Consider the following 21,056-nt stretch of genomic DNA (forward strand, 5'->3'; position numbering starts at 1 on the left):
CCGACAGAACATATGTTTAAGGAAAAGCCTTGCCGTATTCTGTGCTGTTCTTGCGCTAATAGGGATCAGCTCGACTTCCTTAGTAAGCCTATTAGTGACGGTTTTAATATTGTTATAGACTATGCCGTTAAGAGTGCTATCTAGGAGTCCGATAACGAAGTCGACTATAATGTGTTTCTAAGGCCGATCTAGAATAGGAAGTGGCTGTAGTAATCCTAGTGGCTAGGAGTATAGAGATTTTGTTATACGGTAGGTACGGCAATTCGCGGTGTATCTACGTACGGATCTCGCTAATCTAGGCTAGTAGAATTCACGTGCTACGAGTTTATAAGTACGAGCTCGTCCTAGATAGCCTACTACTAGAGCGTTATAGTTTATCTTGATTATCCTAGTCTATAAAGCTTAGTTATTTGGTACCTATAAGCTCTAGCCGTCGTATTAGTTTTGAACATATAGCAGGTCGCTATCTACTTTATAGTGTACTAGGTAAATCTTCGCTCTCTATAGTAGTATAGGAGTACGGTCTTTCTATAGGTCCTTAATCGCGGTCTTAAGCTCGTTATCGGTTACGTACGCCGTCGACATTCGATACTCGAGTTCGGCTTCCCGCTAACTTTTACGCGTCGCCGGTTATTTAGTAGGCGCATCTCGTTCTATAGGCATAAACTCTTTAGCTTTAGGGTTTAGCGGTACTAGTTCCTCTTCTTCCGGCGTATCTTCTACTATTGCCTATAGTAAGGCGATCTTAAGGAATCGCTTAGGAGGTAGTAATGTCTAATGCTAATGCTAGTTCCGAGGGTCGTCTACCCCCTACGGAAGGTCCTAGCTACGTCTCGTTAGGCTGTCTAGCTTTGTACCTTGAAGTCCTAGACGGTATATTATCTTGAAGTTGAACTGTAATAAGAACTTAGCCTAACGCGCTTGTCGCCGATTTAGCTACTTTGTCGTCATGAAGTATTCTAGGTTCTTATGGTCGGTATAAATCTTGACTAGCTATAAGTCCTTATTATCTACCTCGTAGGCGAGCTCGGGTCTCTATTCCTCAAAAGCCTTAATAATAGCTAACAGTTCCTTATCATAGATTTCATAATTGCACTCCTATAGACTCAACTTCTTCGAGTAGAAGGCTATAGGATGTAGCACACTATTCTCGTTATACTACGAAAGCACGCCGGCGTTTATAAAATCTAAAGAATCTGTCTCTATTACTGTTTCCCTACCTAGTACGTAATGTGCGAGTATACCGGCTTTACTAAACGTAGCTTTCAAATTGTCAAAGGCTCGTTAGCAATCTAGTGACTATTGAATCCTTCTGTTCTTGTGATTGCTTAGTCCGTCCGACTTGGTCAGGTTTATAAGAGGAGTAGCTATACGCGAAAATGCTTCGATGAATCGCCTATAGAAGTTGGCAAATCTAAGGAAGGCCTAGACATCCTTTAGGTTCTTAGGAGCTTCCTATGTCTAAATACATTCGAGTTTCTCGGGGTCTATCTCGATGCCGTTAGGGGTTATAATTAGCCTAAGATACTTCACCTTCTATTAGTAGAATTCGCTTTTGTCGATGTCTACTATAAGTCCTACATCGCGTAGCTTAGTAAGAACCTTCCGTACGTGTTCAATGTGCTCCTCTAAGGTATTACTAAAGATAAGTACGTCATCTAGGTAGGTTGACACAAAGTCGTCTAGGTGTTCTTATAAGACCTTATTAATGTATAATTAGAACGATACTAGTCCGTTATATAAGCCGAATGGCAACACTAGACACTCGTAGATGCCGTATCGTGTCGCAAACGCTATTAACCACTCGTACCCTTTAGCTATCCGTAACTTGTTAAAGGCTGCTATAATGTCTAGCTTTGTGAAGTACTTCTTACCGTATATACGGTTAAGCGTCTCTTATATTAAGGGAATTGGATACCGGTTCTTAATAGTGATCGCATTCAATCCTCTATAGTCGATATAAACACGCAGCCCACCTCTAGGCTTACGTACCACTAGCACTAGTGTAGGAGACTAGTTCGTCTTTTGCCCTGCTTTCCGTACCTTCCCTTTAGATGTTTGCTCGTCTAGCTATTTCTTAACTACCTCGTTCTCCTTCTTAGCTAGGCCGTAGGGCTTGCGGTATAGTAGCTCTTATAGACTATTAGGCTTAATATAAATCTCATGATCTACGCCTAGTCGGTAAGGTAGGAGTCCTTTATGATCCTTAGCTAAGAAAGCGTCCGTAATATCGTAGTATATTAGCGGCAACTTCTCCTTCGGGTTATGATTGAACTGCTTGTTCAAGAATTAGTCTAGATTATTAGTAGCTATTGCACTTAGCTTAAGCTCTCCGCCGTCGCTCTCACGCCTAGTAGGCATAATGTAGAAGTACTTAGCCCTAGGCCGGTACGCGTACATCCCCTACGCGCGTTAAGAAACGCCCTAGTAGTCTACTTCTTTATCGTCTATGTCTTCTAGGTCATATAATAAGACATTCAGCTCTACCCCTCCTGCTATAAAGCTCGCTACATCTCTAGTAAAGGGCTCTAGTCCGTACCGTACTAGTGCCTACTTCTTCTTCTCGCGGTAGTTTAGGGATTGTACTATTATCGGTGTCTTATTCTGTAGACAGTGACCAAAGTAGTAATCCGACCTGAATGCCACCTCGCCTATCTCCTAGAAGATGTTTAGGTTGTACGCTATAAGCTACGGTAGGCTAAAGACGATATCGTATTCGAGGTCGGTGACGTAGTATAATATTTGCTCGTAATAATCGCCTATAACTACGTCTATAGGGGCCGCGTGTGTAATCTGCCGCGTAGTGGCCGTTCTATCTCCTAGTGTTAGTCGTCGGCTTTACGTCAAAGGGATCAGGGGTATTATGTATTTACGTATAAATTTCTAGTTAAGAAAGAGAGAGGTAGAAGCAGAATCTATAAGGCCTCGAGCCTTTCTCTATTATATTATTACGGGTAACACTATGTGAGGGTATATAGCTAGCTATTACTTATCTAGTACGTATACCGATATCTTAAGCTCCTTACTATAGTCTGTTACCGTCTCTTACGTTCCGTGTCTCTCAATCTTATACTCTTTCTGTCCTAGGAAGTTCGGGTGACCGCTGTCTACTACGCTTAGGCAGCGGTCATGCTATTTCCCTGCCGCGGATCGGCGGCTAGGGAACTGAGGTTCGCGTTCGGATTCGGCGTAGTATTACGTAGACGCGGTAGGCGATAGTCGCTATCGTACCTATATATTAGGTATTTAGGGTTAGTCGATACGTAAGAACCTATACGGTAGCGGTAGTACTTACCCTACTTCTTAAGGTCTTCGCGCTGCTTACGGTTAAGCGTAGGTAGGTTCTATAGATATGTCGGTAGATCCTCCTTCTTCTTAGTACTAGCGTACTATAGTAGGCGCTATACTAAGGTACCTACTACACCGGTAGCGGTACTAGTAACTACGTTACCGTTATTCTAGTTGTTCTAGCCGCTATTACTGTTCGAGTTGCTATTGCCCCGGGGGCGCTCCTTCTGCGGGTATAGTCGATCTGTGTCACGGGCAGCCCGCGACCCCTCACTGTAGCTGCGTCGGCCCGGCTGAACCGCGGACCTTCTGCATCGGGTTAGCGCGGCTTGGCTTTACTTTATAACTTCGCCGCGCCTCGCGCTCCTCTTTCGTAGCTTCGTAGAACAACAACTATCTCATTCGGACCCTATGGTACGCGCGCCCTTACAGTTTGTTCTACCTTACTACCCAGATCGCGGATCTAGGTAAGGGACGCGTAACAACAGGAACAGACAGAACCGCAGAACTCGAGAACGCGCAGAGCCGCATCAGAACACAGAACACGGTAAGGCGCACAGCGCGCAGATGCCTAGAGAACGCAACGCGGCGACACCATCAGCAGGTGGTCGCGCGCTCGTAGACAGTCAGGATACAGGCACCGTCACGCCTCCCCCGAACCCAGACAACATGACTTCACAAACAGCGAACGGCGGCATGCGACCGCCACCTAAGCCTAAGGGCAAAAGCAAGCAGCGCACATCTCTTTTCCCCGACCTCTCCTCTTTTCCTCAGAGTCAGACACAGGACGACAACCGGCGGGTCACAGTAGACACCGGTGTCGCGCTACAACAAGAGATTGATAAAGCTTACCAGAAGGCCTTCGAGCGAGAAGAAGGTGGTGAGATTGACTTTACAGAACTGTTCGAGTTCAAGCTCGAAGAGAACCCAGGCGGCGACCCAGACGAGGTGTATCTATCACTCGACGAGGCAGAACACATTCTCGCATCCGAATACCAGAATGTCACCCCAGACAACCTCACGACCCTTGCATCCCAACACCCGAAGACCACCCACGACTTCGTGCTACAAGCAGTCAACACGGCAATTACTAAGGGCAGACAACTCGATGTAATGGAGCGAGCCAACGACCTCCAGAACACCCAGTACACCACGCTGTACACCGAATACGACCGCATCTACAAGATGCTGCGAAGTGAAGAGCTTGTCACACAGAAAATGGCAGCAGATCTCAAGAGCAAGAAGGATTGCGACCCAGCTAAGTTGCAAGAGCTGGGGAAGAAATACAAGGAAGCCAACAACCTGTGCAAGCAGTTCAGCGAGATCTGCGAGAAGGAGAAGAAGAAGGCACAAGATGCTGAGGCGAAGAACCAGGCCCTACAACAAGAAGTCGATGACCTGAAGGCTCGGCTTGAGGCAGGAGACACCACACAGAACGGAGGTAGGGGCCGCTCAGGCCGCCGACCCTCTCGTTCCCGCCCACGCGAGACCTCACTCGAGCAGCTATTGCGTAGGTATCGCGAAGCTGCTGGTGGAGGGGGCGGTGGTGGTGGTGGTGATAACGATAACGATGGAGACGACGATGACCGTGGCGACAATGGCCGAGGACGTGACAACGACCGTCCGCGACCAGGACCCAACAACAGTCGTGACTCGAGAATGCGCAACACCCGCACCCAGACACCACTGGTTGACCTTCCAGAACGTCTCTTCACCATTGACCGCACCCTCACTCGCGGCATGGAGATCGGCAAGGGTGTGCCCGACCCTAAGCACTTCAAGAACGATGACGACCCCAATTTCGACAGCTGGTACAGCAGTGTTCTCCTAAAGCTGACTGTAGCAACCTTCCGCACTGAGGCAGATGGTCTGCGCTTCGTGTATGGGTGGACACAAGGTGATCCTCAGCGAAGCATCAAGCCGAGGATCCCTGTGCCTGGACAGCAGTCCTTCAACGAGTTCAAGACTGGAGAAGAGTTATTAGACTGGATGACACGCCAATATGGCACACGCAATGAGGGAACCAAGGCTATGGTTGACATTGCTACCTGCAAGCAAGAACAAGGCGAAACCTTTGTAGCCTTCCATGCCCGCTACTCGAAGTTGCGCGCCTGGATGTCATGGACCGATGAGACCGAGCTCATGCTGTTCCGTAACCGACTGAACCGCAAGTACTTCATCAAGACCTTCGGCGACCGCGAAGTCGACCGCCGCCTAGACAGCATGCAAGACGTTATCGAGGAGTGCACCGCACTGGACGAGAGTTTCTACGAGACAGATCGACTATACCCGCAGAAGGAGCGCCCCCGGGGCAATGGCAACTCGAACAGCAATGGCGGCCAGAACAACCAGAACAACGGCAACGCAGTTGCTAGTGCCGCTGCCGGTGTAGCAGGTGCCTTGGTACAGCGCCCACTACAGTACGCTGGTACCAAGAAGAAGGAGGATCTGCCGACACATCTACAGAACCTGCCTACGCTCAACCGTGAGCAGCGCGAAGACCTTAAGAAGCAGGGTAAGTGCTACCGCTGCCGTACAGGTTCTCACGTGTCGACCAACCCTGAATGCCCAATGTATGGGTACGATGGCGACTATCGCCCACCGCGTCCACGCAATACCACGCCGAATCCGAACGCGAACCTCAGTTCCCTAGCCGCCGATCCGCGGCAGGGAAATGGCATGACCGCTGCCTAAGCGTGGTAGACAGCGGTCACCCGAACTTCCTAGGACAGAAAGAGCATGAGATTGAGAGACACGGAACGCAAGAGACGGTAACAGACTATAGTGAGGAGCTTAAGATATCGGCATGCGCACTGGATAAGCAACAGCCAGCTGTGTACCCTCACATAGTGTTACCCGTAATGATACAACAGAGAAAGGCTCGAGGCCTTGTAGATTCTGCTTCCACCTCTCTCTTTCTTGACTGGAAATTCACACGCAAATACACAATACCCCTGATCCCTTTGACGCAAAGCCGACGACTAACACTGGGAGATGGAACGGCCACTGCGCGGCAGATTACACACGCGGCCCCTGTAGACGTAGTCATAGGCGATCATCACGAGCAAATGTTATGCTACGTCACCGACCTCGAATACGACATCGTCTTTGGCCTGCCGTGGCTTACAGCGCACAACCCAAACATCTTCTGGGAGACAGGCGAGGTGGCATTCAGGTCGGATTACTGCTTTGGTCACTGTCTACAGAATAAGACACCGACAACAGTGCAATCCCTGAACCACCGCGAGAAGAAGAAGCAGGCACCAGTACGGTACGGACCAGAGCCCTTCACTGGAGATGTAGCGAGCTTCACAGCAGGAGGAGCAGAGCTGAATGCCTCATCATATGACCTGGAAGACATAGACGATGAAGAAGTGGACTGCCAGGGCGTTTCTCAACGCGCGTGGGGGATGTACGCGCACCGGCCTGGGGCTGAGTGCTTCTACATCATGCCCACTAGGCGTGAGAGCGACGGCGGAGAGCTTAAGCTGAGTGCAATGGCTGCTGATGATCTGGACCAATTCTTGAACAAGCAGTTCAATCACAACCCGAAGGAGAAGTTGCCGCCAATGTACCACGATATTGCGGACGCTTTCTCAGCTAAGGATCATGAAGGACTCCCACCTCACCGACTAGGCGTAGATCATGAGATTCACATTAAGCCTGATGGTCCACAAGAGCCACCATACCGCAAGCCCTACGGCCTAGCTGAGAAGGAGAACGAGGCAGTTAAAAAATGGCTAGACGAGCAAACATCTGAAGGGAAGGTGCGGAAAGCAGGGCAAAAGACGAACCAGTCTCCTGCACCAGTGCTAGTGGTACGTAAGCCTGGAGGTGGGCTGCGTGTTTGTATCGACTACAGAGGATTGAATGCGATCACTATCAAGAACCGGTATCCGATTCCCTTGATACAAGAGACGCTCAACCGCATGCACGGCAAGAAGTACTTCACAAAGCTGGACATTGTAGCAGCCTTCAACAAGTTACGGATAGCTGAAGGGCACGAGTGGTTGACAGCGTTTGCGACACGATACGGCATCTACGAGTGTCTAGTGTTGCCATTCGGCTTGTGCAACGGACCAGCATCGTTCCAATCATACATCAACAAGGTCTTGCAAGAACACCTAGACGACTTTGTGTCGGCCTACCTGGATGACGTACTTATCTTCAGTGACACCTTGGAGGAGCACATTGAACACGTGCGGAAGGTTCTCACCAAGCTACGCGATGCAGGACTTACAGTGGACATCGACAAAAGCGAATTCCACCAACAGAAGGTGAAGTATCTTGGGCTAATCATAACCCCTGACGGCATCGAGATGGACCCCGAGAAACTCGAATGTATTCAGACATGGGAAGCTCCTGAGAACCTGAAGGATGTCCAGGCCTTCCTTGGATTTGCCAACTTCTACAGGCGATTCATCGAAGCATTTTCGCGCATAGCTGCTCCTCTCACAAACCTGACCAAGTCGGACGGACCAAGCAATCACAAGAACAGAAGGATTCAATGGTCACTAGATTGCCAACGAGCCTTTGACAATTTGAAAGCTGCGTTCAGCAAAGCCGGCATGCTCGCACATTACGTGCCAGGCAGGGAAACAGTAATAGAGACAGATTCTTCAGATTTTGTGAACGCCGGCGTGCTTTCGCAGTATGACGAGAATGGTGTGCTACATCCTGTGGCCTTCTACTCGAAGAAGTTGAGTCCACAGGAGTGCAATTATGAAATCTATGATAAGGAACTGTTAGCCATCATCAAGGCTTTTGAGGAATGGAGACCCGAGCTCGCCTGCGAGGCAGATGATGAGGACTCACAGCCAGTCAAGATTTACACCGACCACAAGAACCTGGAATACTTCATGACGACAAAGCAGCTAAATCGGCGACAAGCGCGTTGGGCTGAGTTCTTGTCACAGTTCAACTTCAAGATAATATACCGTCCAGGACTTCAAGGTACAAAGCCAGACAGCCTGACGAGACGCAGCCAGGACCTTCCGCAGGGGGTGGACGACCCTCGGAACCAGCATCAGCATCAGACATTGCTGCCTCCTAAGCGATTCCTTAAGATCGCCTCACTACAGGCAACAGTAGAAGATGCGCCGGAAGAAGAGGAACCAGTACCGCTAAACCCTGAAGCTGAAGAGTTTATGCCTACAGAACGAGATGCGCCTACTGAACAACCGGCGACGCGTGAAAGTCAGCGGGAAGCCGAACTCGAGTATCGAATGTCGACGGCGTACGTAACCGATAACGAGCTCAAGACCGCGATTAAGGACCTGCAGAAAGACCGCACTCCTACACTGCTACAGAGAGCGAAGATTCACCCAGCACACTGCAAAGTGGATGGCGACCTGCTATATGTTCGAAACCAATACGACGGCTGGAGCTTATGGGTACCAAATGACCAAGCTTTACAGACCAGGATAATCAAGATAAACCATGACGCTCCAGCAGCAGGCCATCCAGGACGAGCTCGCACTTATGAACTCGTAGCACGTGAATTCTACTGGCCTGGATTAGCGAGATTCGTGCGCAGATACACCGCGAATTGCCGCACCTGCCGTACAACAAAATCTCTGCACTCCCAGCCACTAGGATTACTACAGCCACTTCTTGTTCCAGATCGGCCTTGGAAACACATTGCAGTCGACTTCGTTGTCGGACTCCCAGACAGCACTCTTGACGGCATGGTCTACAACAACATTATGACCGTCACTGACAGGCTCACTAAGGAAGTCGAGCTGATCCCTATTGGCGCAATGACAGCACAGAATACGGCAAGGCTTTTCCTCAAACATGTGTTCTGTCGGCGCGGGTTTCCTGACACCATTACATCAGACCGTGGCAAGCAGTGGGTTGCTACCTTCTGGAAGAAACTCTGCAAGATGCTCCGCACAAATCGCAAGCTGAGTTCTTCGTATCACCCAGAAACTGATGGACAGTCAGAACGCACTAACCAGGCGATGGAACAGTATCTCCGCATGTTCACCAACGAGGCACAGGATGACTGGGCAGAATGGCTGTGCCTTGCTCAGTTCGCGATCAACAATCACCTGTCTGAGACTACTGGTGTGTCGCCGTTCTACGCCACCTTAGGATACAACCCTGAGTTCATAGAGCGAGTTGACCTGAACGCTGGAAAGGAGGGAGGACTGACCACTCTCCAGCGACTGGACGCGCGATCAGCAGAAACCTTTGTGCGTCGAATTTGCGAGCTTCACAAACACCTTCAAGAGAATATGCGAATGTCACAAGCTCTCCAAGCAGAGGCAGCAAACCGCCACCGAAGCATTCCTCCAGACTACAAGGTGGGTGATTGGGTGTATCTTAGCACCAAGAACATCCGCACGACTCGACCATCTAAGAAGCTGGACAGGAGATATGCCGGCCCTTACCAGATCACGGAAGTTATGCCGGCCAGACTCTCTTATCGACTGAAACTATCAGACGCTCTAGTAGGACTTGATAACTGCTTCCACACCTCACTACTACAACGAGCCGACCACCCCGATTTCCCACCACTTGAAGGGCAGCATCTGGCGCCGCCACCACCGATAACTATCGAACCTGACACCACCGAGGCTGATGCAGCAGCCGATGTAGTGGCAGCACCTACGCACATGTACGAGGTGGAAAAGATCCTTGACATGTACACCCGTAAGCGGGCAGGCAAGGTGAAGAAGGGGCACAAGCGCAAAGTAGATACATGGTACAAGGTGAAATGGGCTGGATATCAGAACGAAGAGGATGGTGAGACCTGGCAACCTGCAGAGGACATGCTTGAACACGCAGCCGCCGCTGTTGCAGACTTTCACCATAACCGGCCGGAGTTGTCTACGCCTGTAGGCTTCGCAGCTCCATCTGACTGGTCCCTACCAGCCACTGAGATACTCGGGCTCAACTCGATCAGGGTCATTCCGAAAGACACCGTCACGAATGAGTCGCCTCGAGCCTTGCCTCTAATAGAATCTGCTCCGCACATATTCGATACTCGAGTAGAGCCTACAGAGCCTGCAATGATACCCAACTTTGGTCATAAGGATCATACGCGAGTGCGAGCCGAAGACAGACTTAGATCTGGGGCAAGCCAGCTAACTAGGCAACATGTTTCTCGAAGGAAGCCGGTCGAGGATAGTCTTGATAGAGCGAATGCGATGTTATCGGATGACGACAGGGCACTAGAGGATGATTCGGCGTTCGCGCGATTATGGAGCTCGACAGGCAAGTGGCCTCACAAGGTGAATAACGCTCAGAGGACTGAGGCGTGTTTTGGGAGGGGGGGTACTGTCACGGGCAGCCCGCAACCCCTCACTGTAGCTGCGTCGGCCCGGCTGAACCGCGGACCTTCTGCATCGGGTTAGCGCGGCTTGGCTTTACTTTATAACTTCGCCGCGCCTCGCGCTCCTCTTTCGTAGCTTCGTAGAACAACAACTATCTCATTCGGACCCTATGGTACGCGCGCCCTTACAATCTGTCTCGTAGAAACTCTCGTCTAGTACGGTGTACTCCTCGATAACGTCTTATATACTATCTAGGCGGCGGTCGACTTCGCGGTCGCCGAAGGTCTTAATAAAGTACTTGCGGTTTAGTCGGTTACGGAACAGTATAAGCTCGGTCTTATCGGTCTATAACATCTAGGCGCGTAACTTCGAGTAGCGGGTATAGAAGGCTACAAAGGTTTCGCCTTGTTCTTGCTTATAGGTAGCAATGTCAACTATAGCCTTAGTTCCCTTATTACGTATACTATATTAGCGTATTATCTAGTCTAACAACTCTTCTCTAGTCTTAAACTCGTTAAAGGACTACTGTCTAGGCATAGGGATCCTCGGCTTAATGCTTCGCTAAGGATCACCTTGTGTCTACCTATATACGAAGCTTAGACTATCTGCCTTAGTACGGAAGGTTGCTATAGTTAGCTTTAGGAGAACACTACTATACTAGCTGTCGAAATTGGGGTCGTTATCGTTCTTGAAGTGCTTAGGGTCGGGCACACCCTTACCGATCTCTATACCGCGAGTAAGGGTGCGGTTAATAGTAAAGAGACGTTCTAGAAGGTCAACTAGTAGTGTCTAGGTGCGGGTGTTACGCATTCTCGAGTCACGACTGTTATTAGGTCCTAGTCGCGGACGGTCGTTATCACGTCCTCGGCTATTATCGCTACGGTCATCGTCGTCTCTATCGTTATCGTTATCACTACTACCGCTACCGCCCCCTCTACTAGTAGCTTCGCGATACCTACGTAATAGCTGCTCGAGTAAGGTCTCGCGTAGGCGGGAACGAGAGGGTCGGCGGCCTAAGCGGCCCCTACCTCCGTTCTATATAGTGTCTCCTGCCTTAAGCCGAGCCTTTAGGTCATCGACTTCTTGTTATAGGGCCTAGTTCTTCGCCTTAGCATCTTATGCCTTCTTCTTCTCCTTCTCGTAGATCTCGCTAAACTGCTTATATAGGTTGTTAGCTTCCTTATATTTCTTCCCTAGCTCTTATAACTTAGCTAGGTCGCAATCCTTCTTACTCTTAAGATCTACTACCATTTTCTATATAACAAGCTCGGTCGACGACGAGAATCACCTATACGTGGTGTCGGCTACGAACCTCTCGTCTAGCTACGAGAGAGCCAAGTATTCTTACGCTAGAGCGTCGTAGGCGCGACGGGCGCGTAGCGTAGGCGAAGCCGCGGCGAACAGAGGACTACTAGCAAAACGGGTATGAAAACTATCCGACGAGCGTGTACTCGTGTCGGGAGCGAGTCCCTCTTCTTTCTACGTGTAAGAAGGGCGCGGAACCGTGGCCTATACGCTCGACAGGACACCTCTAGTATAAGTGCAGAATTTTCACCTCCGGAGACCGCAAACCGAGCGGGCTAAGCGACGAACATTAGACGAGCGGACTACAGAACAACAACTGAGCGGACTATGTAACGGCGTCGAGCGGACTACGAAACAATCTGGTGTTTACTAGCGGGCAATGCGGTAGGTAGGTGGACACGCGACGAAGCCTATAAGGGCCTATTAAACACCCGGTATAGGAACGAGGGTTTTGCCTAAGGCACTGCCTATCCCGCTACACAACGCACCTAGTCTGACATAGTAGATTGCGACGAGGAAAAGACGATAGCCTAAGCAAGGAAAAGACGGCTGTTAGGACGGGGAAAAGACGTATAATGCAAGTGGATTAGTTCTGTGATCGGGGAGGATCGAGGGCAGGGTAATAAGGAACTTTATATTAGTTAGTAGGTAGAAACGCAAGGAGTACGCTGCCCGGCGTGGTGTGTGCCCCGAGCAGACCTGCGAGGCATAGACGGCCGCTTTCTAGAGATAGGCTACGGTAACGCGAAGGGCGTCAAAACCTAGGGCGTAGTGTATACTAGCAGCGACGGCTGACACTGTCTATACAGCCCGAGAGGACGGATGCGCATGTCGGTCAATAGAGAGCACTAAAGGGCTCAGGCCTATAGAGGTGGATATTGGCTTAAGGAGCAAATAGGGAGGGAGGGCGTAGAGGGAAGCTTTTGCTCCGGGCTAACCTCTCGAAACGAGGCTACACGGTGGTGCTAGATAAGTAGGAAAGCGCGGTTAAGACTTGTCACCTTATCTCGTAGCTAGCTTGCTAAATACGATTCCTTCCTTACTAAACGACGCTAGGGGTGAAGGCGATAGAGGAGCCAGCAAACGAACCACGCCGTAACTAGAAGAAGGCACGCTAGGACGACATAAGAGGCTTCCTAATAGCGAACCTACCACAGTATAGAGAACTCGAGACGACAGCTTAGCTAGATCAAGCAGCGGAACAGATTACCTCGGTCATATGGCAAGCAGCGGAACAATACACGCCGTTACTCCGGCCCTTAACGTAGTAGAAGGCCTTCTAGACCCCTAAATGCTCTACGAAGGTAAGGGAGGCTAGAAGGGCAAGGCGACAGTGGACGAAGGAGCATACCTAAGAGACGTAGGAGCAATACTGCTACGCGACATAAGAGAAGAAGGCACAGATAAGACGCGATAAGCTATAGGACTAGAGAGCGACGATCGGGCTCGTTATAGAAAACCCGGAACAGATGTAGAGACTTGCTAAATGGGCACGACTACCTAAAGAGCAACAAGCCCCTCACTTCCCCCTAATCGTAGACCGCGAAGGGATTGCCTAGGCTACGCCCCGGGGCAAGGCAAAAGCGTTAGCCGACCATTTCTTTTCGACGTAAGTAGAGGCAGACCTTACGGACATCGACCCGAGCATATACCCGGAACCCCTAGACATAGATTAGGCGGTTAGCTCTAACATAGTAATAGGAGTCATAAGTAAGCTAAAGGGACGAAAAGCCCTAGGCCTAGACAGGATACTAAACGTACTGCTAAAAGAGTGTAGAGAAGAGATCGCGCCGAGCCTTACAAACCTATTTACCGCGTGCCTACGGCTAGGGTATCACCCGAAGCCGTATAGAGAGTCTATGACAGTAGTGCTACGCAAGCTACAGAAGGAAGACTATACTCAGCCCAAGTCGTACAGACCAATAGCACTTCTAAATACGATAGGGAAGGTCCTAGAAAAGATAGTAGCCCAGAGACTTACGTAGCTTGCCGAGGACAACCACGTACTCCTAGCAACACAGATGGGGGGAAGAAGCTAGCGATCGACACTAATAGCAATGGAGCTAATTACGGAGCAAATCCAGACCCTCTGGCACTACGGCAGGAACCGAGCGGCGTCCTTACTATCCCTCGACATCGTAGGGGCCTTCGACAACGTCTCACACCAAAGGCTAATACATATCCTACAGCAGAAAGGCATCCCCTAGTAGGCAACGTCGTTCGTCTTCTCCTTTCTCTAGGAACGGACGACATACCTAGTCCTAGGAAGGTACACGTCCGACCCGGTGAAGGCAGAGACTAGAATACCTTAGGGATCTACTCTCTCCCCTATCCTGTTTCTAATATTTATGTCTAATCTAATCCCCCTACTCACCTCTCCGTAAACCTTAGTATCGGGGTTCGTAGACGATATAAACATACTAGCCTAGTCAGACTCGATAGAAGAGAACTGTCGCCTCCTTAAAGATAGGCACAAGAAATGCGAGGAGTAGGCAAAGAAGCATAGTGCCCGGTTCGCCCCTGAAAAGTACCAACTTATACACTTCAGTAAAGCGAGAACACACCATAATATAAAGGCGGCGGTAAGAATCCAAGGCTACGAGACCAAGCCATCAGCGGAGCTACGAGTACTAGGGATCTAGCTCGACCCGAAGCTAAGCTAGAATGTACAGATTAAGAAAGCCCAGAGTCGAGCGTAAGTCAATAAAGCCTCGATAAAGAGGCTTACGGCATCTACATAGGGAGCAACATTCGACAAGGCAAGAGTAATATATAAGGCGATCGTCAGACCAGCTATGTTGTACGGGGCACAGATTTGGGGAACAGGAGGCGTAGGCAAGCCGATCCCGAAACGGATAGAGCAACCCCTAAACAGGACATAGGCAGGCAACCTACGTAGGGTACTAGGCGCATACAAGACAACGTCAACAAGCACGGTAGAAATGGAGACAGGAATACTACCAATCGGCCAGTATATCCGGGGAATGAGAATTTAATACGCGGCAAAGACGACAGGTTACCTAGCACAAACCACGATCTAGGAGGCAAAGAATAAGATAGAAAGCCGCTACCGGAGAGGGGCAGGATATAGGACAAGCCAAAAAGAGGATGACCTTACGACCTTTACGGCCGTACAGACAAGCACCGAATGGCTAGCACGAAAGGAGGAGGAGCGTAGGACTCGCCAGGCCGGCGGGAGCAAGGCTAAGACCCAAAACCTAGCGGAACAGATAGCGAGCTGCCTATAGGAGCAGGACTGGAAAAGGAAGCCCCCTAAGACAACAGGCCCGATAGCGCTCCGAGCCTTCCAGAGACACAATTACTAGCTATATAGGGACCTGACAAGGGCCGAAGCAAGCATAGCGATCCAAATCAGGTCCGAACACATTGGATTAAGGGCCTACCTGTTCAGAAGACGCGCACTAGACATCTATAGCCCAGCCTGCCAGTGTGGCTACCTATCGCAAAACCTAGAACATATGCTACTACGATGCCCGTAGTAGGCGAGAGGCAGGGGAAATTGGAGGTACCAAGCGGGAAGGAGAGACTACAAGTCAATTATTAGGGACAAAGGCAACATTCGCCGAATCTCTCGGTGGATACTACAGCAGGGATACCTCTAGCAGTTTAGCCTCGCGAGCGAGACGGAGGAGTGGATAGACAAGAGGCGGAAGCGAGGGGGGTGGCAGATAGGGTAGTCATCAGGGCAGGCCTATGACACTAGCGTACCCCTAACAAGGGAAATTTAAGACGACAACGAGGAGGAAAAGACAGGCGGGAAGGAGGAGGGGTTTTCACTAACACGGTTTCCCCTCTATATATACAAAAACAAGATAGTATAGCTGCATAGGCCAAAGGGCACTACAACAGCTTAATGAAATATCTATCTATCTATATAACAAGCTCTTTACTTCGTAGCATCTTGTAGATGCGGTCGTATTCGGTGTATAGCGTAGTATACTAGGTGTTCTAGAGGTCGTTAGCTCGCTCTATTATATCGAGTTGTCTACCCTTAGTAATTGCCGTGTTGACTACTTATAGCACGAAGTCGTAGGTGGTCTTCGGGTGTTAGGATGTAAGGGTCGTAAGGTTGTCTAGGGTGACATTCTAGTATTCGGATACGAGAATGTGTTCTGCCTCGTCGAGTGATAGATACACCTCGTCTAGGTCGCCGCCTAGGTTCTCTTCGAGCTTAAACTCGAACAGTTCTATAAAGTCAATCTCACTACCTTCTTCTCGCTCGAAGGCCTTCTAGTAAGCTTTATCAATCTCTTGTTATAGCGCGACACCGGTGTCTACTATGACCCGCCGGTTGTCGTCCTGTGTCTAACTCTAAGGAAAAGAGGAGAGGTCGGGGAAAAGAGATGTACGCTACTTGCTTTTACCCTTAGGCTTAGGTAGCGGTAGTATGCCGCCGTTCGCTATTTATAAAGTCATGTTGTCTAGGTTCGGGGGAGGCGTGACGGTGCCTATATCCTGACTGTCTACGAGCGCGCGACCACCTACTAATAGTGTCGCCGCGTTACGTTCTCTAGGTATCTACGCGCTATACGCCTTACCGTGTTCTATATTCTGATACGGCTCTACGCGTTCTCGAGTTCTACGGTTCTATCTGTTCCTATTATTACGCGTCCCTTACCTAGATCCGCGATCTAGGTAGTAAGGTAGAACAAACTATAAGGGCGCGCGTACTATAGGGTCCGAATGAGATAGTTGTTATTCTACGAAGCTACGAAAGAGGAGCGCGAGGCGCGGCGAAGTTATAAAGTAAAGCCAAGCCGCGCTAACCCGATGCAGAAGGTCCGCGGTTCAGCCGGGCCGACGTAGCTATAGTGAGGGGTCGCGGGCTGCCCGTAATAGCGAGTCGGGGTATAATATAAGTACCTATTAAGTAGACTTACTAGATAGCGAAGAATCTAAAGAGGAATTGTCCTCCTAGTAACAATTCTATAGGATGTCGTCGTTTTAAGATACCGTCGTAATTAAAATGGAAGTAGTATAGTTCTTAGTAAAAGTAGCCCGCTCGGTAGTATAGCCTACTCGGTAGTAAAGTACGTTATAATATTAGCGGTCTAATATTAGAGATAGACAAGTACTATTTAAGAAAGTTAAAAGAGAGGTTATTTTTGGATAAAGGTAGATCTAGTATATTCTAAATGCGAAGCTTACGCAAGATTTCTCCTTATTTTAACTACTTATTATATAACCGCTATATACTTATATACTACAATCGCTATATCGTTCAGACGGCCTCGCCGAGACGAGTATAGCGAGTAGCTTTTCTTTATATAGCGTATATATAGCGTACGCGCCGGGTGGGGCGATTTTTCACGATCTCGAGTTTAGATGTTTTGAAACTCGAAGTTGTCCCGTCCCTTTCGCGGGATTTGCCGAGACGAGAACCTTGTTTCGACGCGACCTCTCTTCATTATTCATACCATCGTCTTGCAACATACATTTCCACCAAATCATTACCATCTTCGACAGACATCGCGCCGCATCTCCCCTTCGGACCCAGGCCAGGACCATACTACCACACTGCCTTCCCCGCGAACATGCTCATATGCCACCCCTTCGAGGCCGATGAGCATACCTGGGCAGAATTGGTAAACGTCAGCATGTGATCGAGACTCAAATGGATGTATGCACGACTCACCCGGATCTCGGCTTGGTAAAGCTGGAGGTCTGCTCCTAGTTTCGCTCATCCAACTGGAATCATCGCTACTCACGCCGCACGCCACGTGAAGGCGACAGACCATCGCACGGCTCCTGCTGGTTAGTACTCCTGGAGTCGGTCTTCAACCTCTGTTACCGTGGTGATCAATTCATCGGCGTCGCTCGGTATTCGTAAACAAAAGAAATGACTCCGGCCCCAAGTCTGATCGAGCGTTTTTTGCCTCCAGAATTTTTGTCTGCCTCTCACAGCGCTGCCTCGGGTTTCAAATTTTTTTTGGTGTTCATGCCATCCTCGAAGAGCCGCCACTCCTCTAGGCAGAACGTTTTGTGGTTTTAAGTATCGATCGCGTCGGGCGCGTCGTCGTCAACAAAGGAAACATGCAAGATTCGTTCCGGTTCGTTTCGGTTCAGTCCAGATTCCAGCCAAGTGGTTGTACCACCACTGGTCCAGGCTCCAGAATCCCCGGCGTAATCGAATCGAATTATCCAGTCTAAGCACAAGGAAAACCGGCTTTCTGGATCAGGATTCGCCACATTCTGGTCAACGACATGGTGACTGATTCGGCCGTCTTGGACAGGAGTCCAGACTTCTCAGTCATGTCGTCTTGGGTGGCATCCTCCATGGGTTCTTTGCCGGCACTTTCGGTGGTATCGTCAGTCTTCGCATCGCTCCAAAGCAACGAATTAGTCGTCAGAGAAATTGACGAGCTAATTGTCGACGTGATCGTGTCCCAAAGTCCGGACTTCTTCGCTTTCTTCGCCTCCTGTCGTTCCAAGATCCTTATGTGTCTCTTCTCTTTAGCAGCTGGGGACTCCATCGCACGTGCCGCGATGTAGTCGTCGAACTTCTGGTGGTTCTTCTCGACGTTCTCCTCAAACTGCTCCTTGGTAAGGATCCCGACGCTCTGGGGCGGGTCGGGTCCGTCGTGCTTCGGCCTACGAAGGGGAGCGTGTCAGTCATGGACACCGGGATCTGGTCTGGACAGCTTGGAAAGTCTTACCTCGACGGTGGCAAGTCGCCGTGTGCAATGATCTGGTTCACCACTCTCATCTTCTCAGGCGGCAACACATCGGGGCTGGGCAACTTACAACTCGCAATCCGCTTTTCAGCTTCTTGCTCGATCCTTTCCATGTAAGCGGCCACTTGGGCGCTGTCTTCTGTCGCGTCTTCGGTGTCGGAGAGCTCGATCTTTTGCTAACAGTCAGCGACATCCTGCACCAGCTTTGGGCGCCATCGGTAGACTCACCAGTGTCGAATCATCCACTGGCAGATTCGCCTTCCTGTCTTGTCTTCTCTTGTGTCGTCGTGCAACATCGCGTACCTCTCTCCGATATTGTTCTCTTTCCTGCAGTTTTCTAGGATCGGTCGGCGGTGGTAGCTTGGGCAACTTCTTTACCCTTTCGTATTCTTCTCTCCAGGTCACGTGGCGGCGGATCTGGGTGGGCAGGGCGGGCTGGGTGTACCTCGAAACACTTTGAACGATCGGTGGCGGCCGAAGCGTTCGCAACGCTGGTACCTAAAAGCAAAGGTTACAAGGTCAGCAGAAGTCTCAGACACGCGAAGATGCCTTGCATCTTTCGGCTTGCTTACATCGCCAGTTCGTGCATAGTGGGCAAGGGCCAAGGCCCGGAGTTCCGGTGTTGGATACTGGAAACGGGACATCTTGTGTGAGTCGTTCTTGCTGTGATTGTGGTGCTGTGCTCTGTACACATGCCGTGATTAGCGGAGCACTCGACATGATGCGAACGATGGGGCATCGATGATGATGGTCAGTGGGCGTGCATCGTCGTCCAATGCAACTTGGTGGACAACGATGCGTGTTGGTTCGCCGCACGCATCAAACGCCTCAGGCCACAAACTGGCGTTCTGAGGGTCAGGCGGCGACAATCTTCTCCAGGCCCGTGCCTGTGGGCACAGTGCTGATGAAGATGATGGGTAGGTGCTTTGACAGCAGCTGGGTGTGCAGGTGTGATGGGTTGGGAGAACTTACCTGGTGTGTGTGTGATGAAGGAAGGAAGAAGGAGGAGGAAACGAAAGGGAAGATGACACTGGCAGAATGCTACGCACACACCACACTGCCACGTCAATAAACGTCACAGCAACACCCGTCGGACCTCTCTGTACTCGGGACAGAGACGGCATGCCGATAGTATGGGCCGACACCGAATGCTGGCGAAGCCGACGGCTTTCGAGACTGGTGAGCAAGTGCTCGCCCTTCCAGTGTGGGCATCAAAGCGTGCCCAACTTGATCTGAGTGTGGCTGGGAGTGCCTGAGGTGATCGCAAAAAATGTCAGCCTCAACATCCTGTTGAATCTTCGGGGCACAGGAGCATCCACCCGGCCGAATGAACAGGCGGCATGCCGAGTTGACAACCCGACCGAGACCAACCGAAAGGCACCGGAAGCATCACAAGGGTCAGGATAGGATCGAGTCGACCATTGTGGCCTCGTCCATTGCCACAGCAAGAGACTGGAGATGAGCATCCATCCTGATGTGCGGCGGGCCTGAAAGCACAACAGTCTGAGCCCCGGCGTCTTACCCTCCCCGTTGAGGCGACTGTGTTATGCCGAGGCCTTCTGCTCCTCTCGACCTCACTGTAGGTCCTCTCTTCGCCATGAACAAGGACCTAGATGTAAGCAGTGCAGTTCTGCCACGACACAAGCTCTTTGGGGTCCGATGGTCATCTTGACCAGACACCTACATGTAAGTCTAGCGTCTCGAGGCTACGCGCACGCAGCGAACGTGACTCTGCGCATATCAGCGGCTCCAAAGTTGCAAGCTAAGAAAGTACTTACTTTTAAAATCTAGTTATCTTAATATTAGACTAAGTTAACTATTTATAGAAATATAAATATAATTACTATGAGTTATACGTATAGACTAAGAGTATAGATTCTGTATTTTAAAAATTAATAATAGTAAGCGTAGCTTATATCTTTATAATTAATAAATTTACTAGAAAACGATAGAATTTATAAAAGACGACCCGCGACCCTTTACCTCGGATACGTCGGGCCGGGTAAACGCCGGACCTTCTATATTAGGACTTATATAGCTTAGCGCTTCCTTATAAGCCCGCCGTATCTCGTACTTCTCTTTATAGCTTCGTAGAATAATAACTGTCTTATTCGGACCCTATTATATACGCGCTCTTATATTAAGACAACTTATAAAGTTTATAGAGCTCTAACTAGCTTATATATAATAAAAAAAGTAATAGGGCTCCGAGAGATTATATAAAACTGTTAAACAGGTACGGGTAGATAGTAGCGGAGTGGAGTAAGAGATCAATCTTTAACTGACTAATAGCACTAGTATATAGCAATGTATTAGGAACTAATATGTTGATTGTGTTGGATGTCTATCTAAGCTAAAGGGGAGAGAAGGTATCTCCCTACAAGCTGAGTCATCGTAGATGCCTTAGGCTACCAGATCACTTCCTAGTTGTTGACTCCCTTTAAGATGCTACATCTTAACACTCCTACTTATCTCGTATAGGAGGTTA

General features: G+C 49.7%; 1 protein-coding gene across 1 annotated transcript; it reads right to left on the reverse strand.

Annotated features, from left to right (window-relative positions):
• Nucleotides 1-18,040: 18,040 nt before the first annotated feature.
• On the reverse strand, nt 18,041-19,212 carry CLAFUR5_02976 (uncharacterized protein; the record flags this gene model as incomplete). Its single annotated transcript, XM_047902124.1, has 4 exons — nt 18,041-18,485; nt 18,551-18,738; nt 18,797-19,066; nt 19,141-19,212. 4 exons carry the CDS (start codon nt 19,210-19,212, stop codon nt 18,041-18,043), a joined length of 975 nt encoding a protein of 324 aa, XP_047758997.1.
• Between the last annotated feature and the right edge of the window lie 1,844 nt (nt 19,213-21,056).

This window comes from Fulvia fulva, chromosome 2 (genome assembly GCF_020509005.1).
Source record: "Fulvia fulva chromosome 2, complete sequence".
In the NCBI taxonomy this organism is placed as follows: Eukaryota; Fungi; Ascomycota; class Dothideomycetes; order Mycosphaerellales; family Mycosphaerellaceae; genus Fulvia; species Fulvia fulva.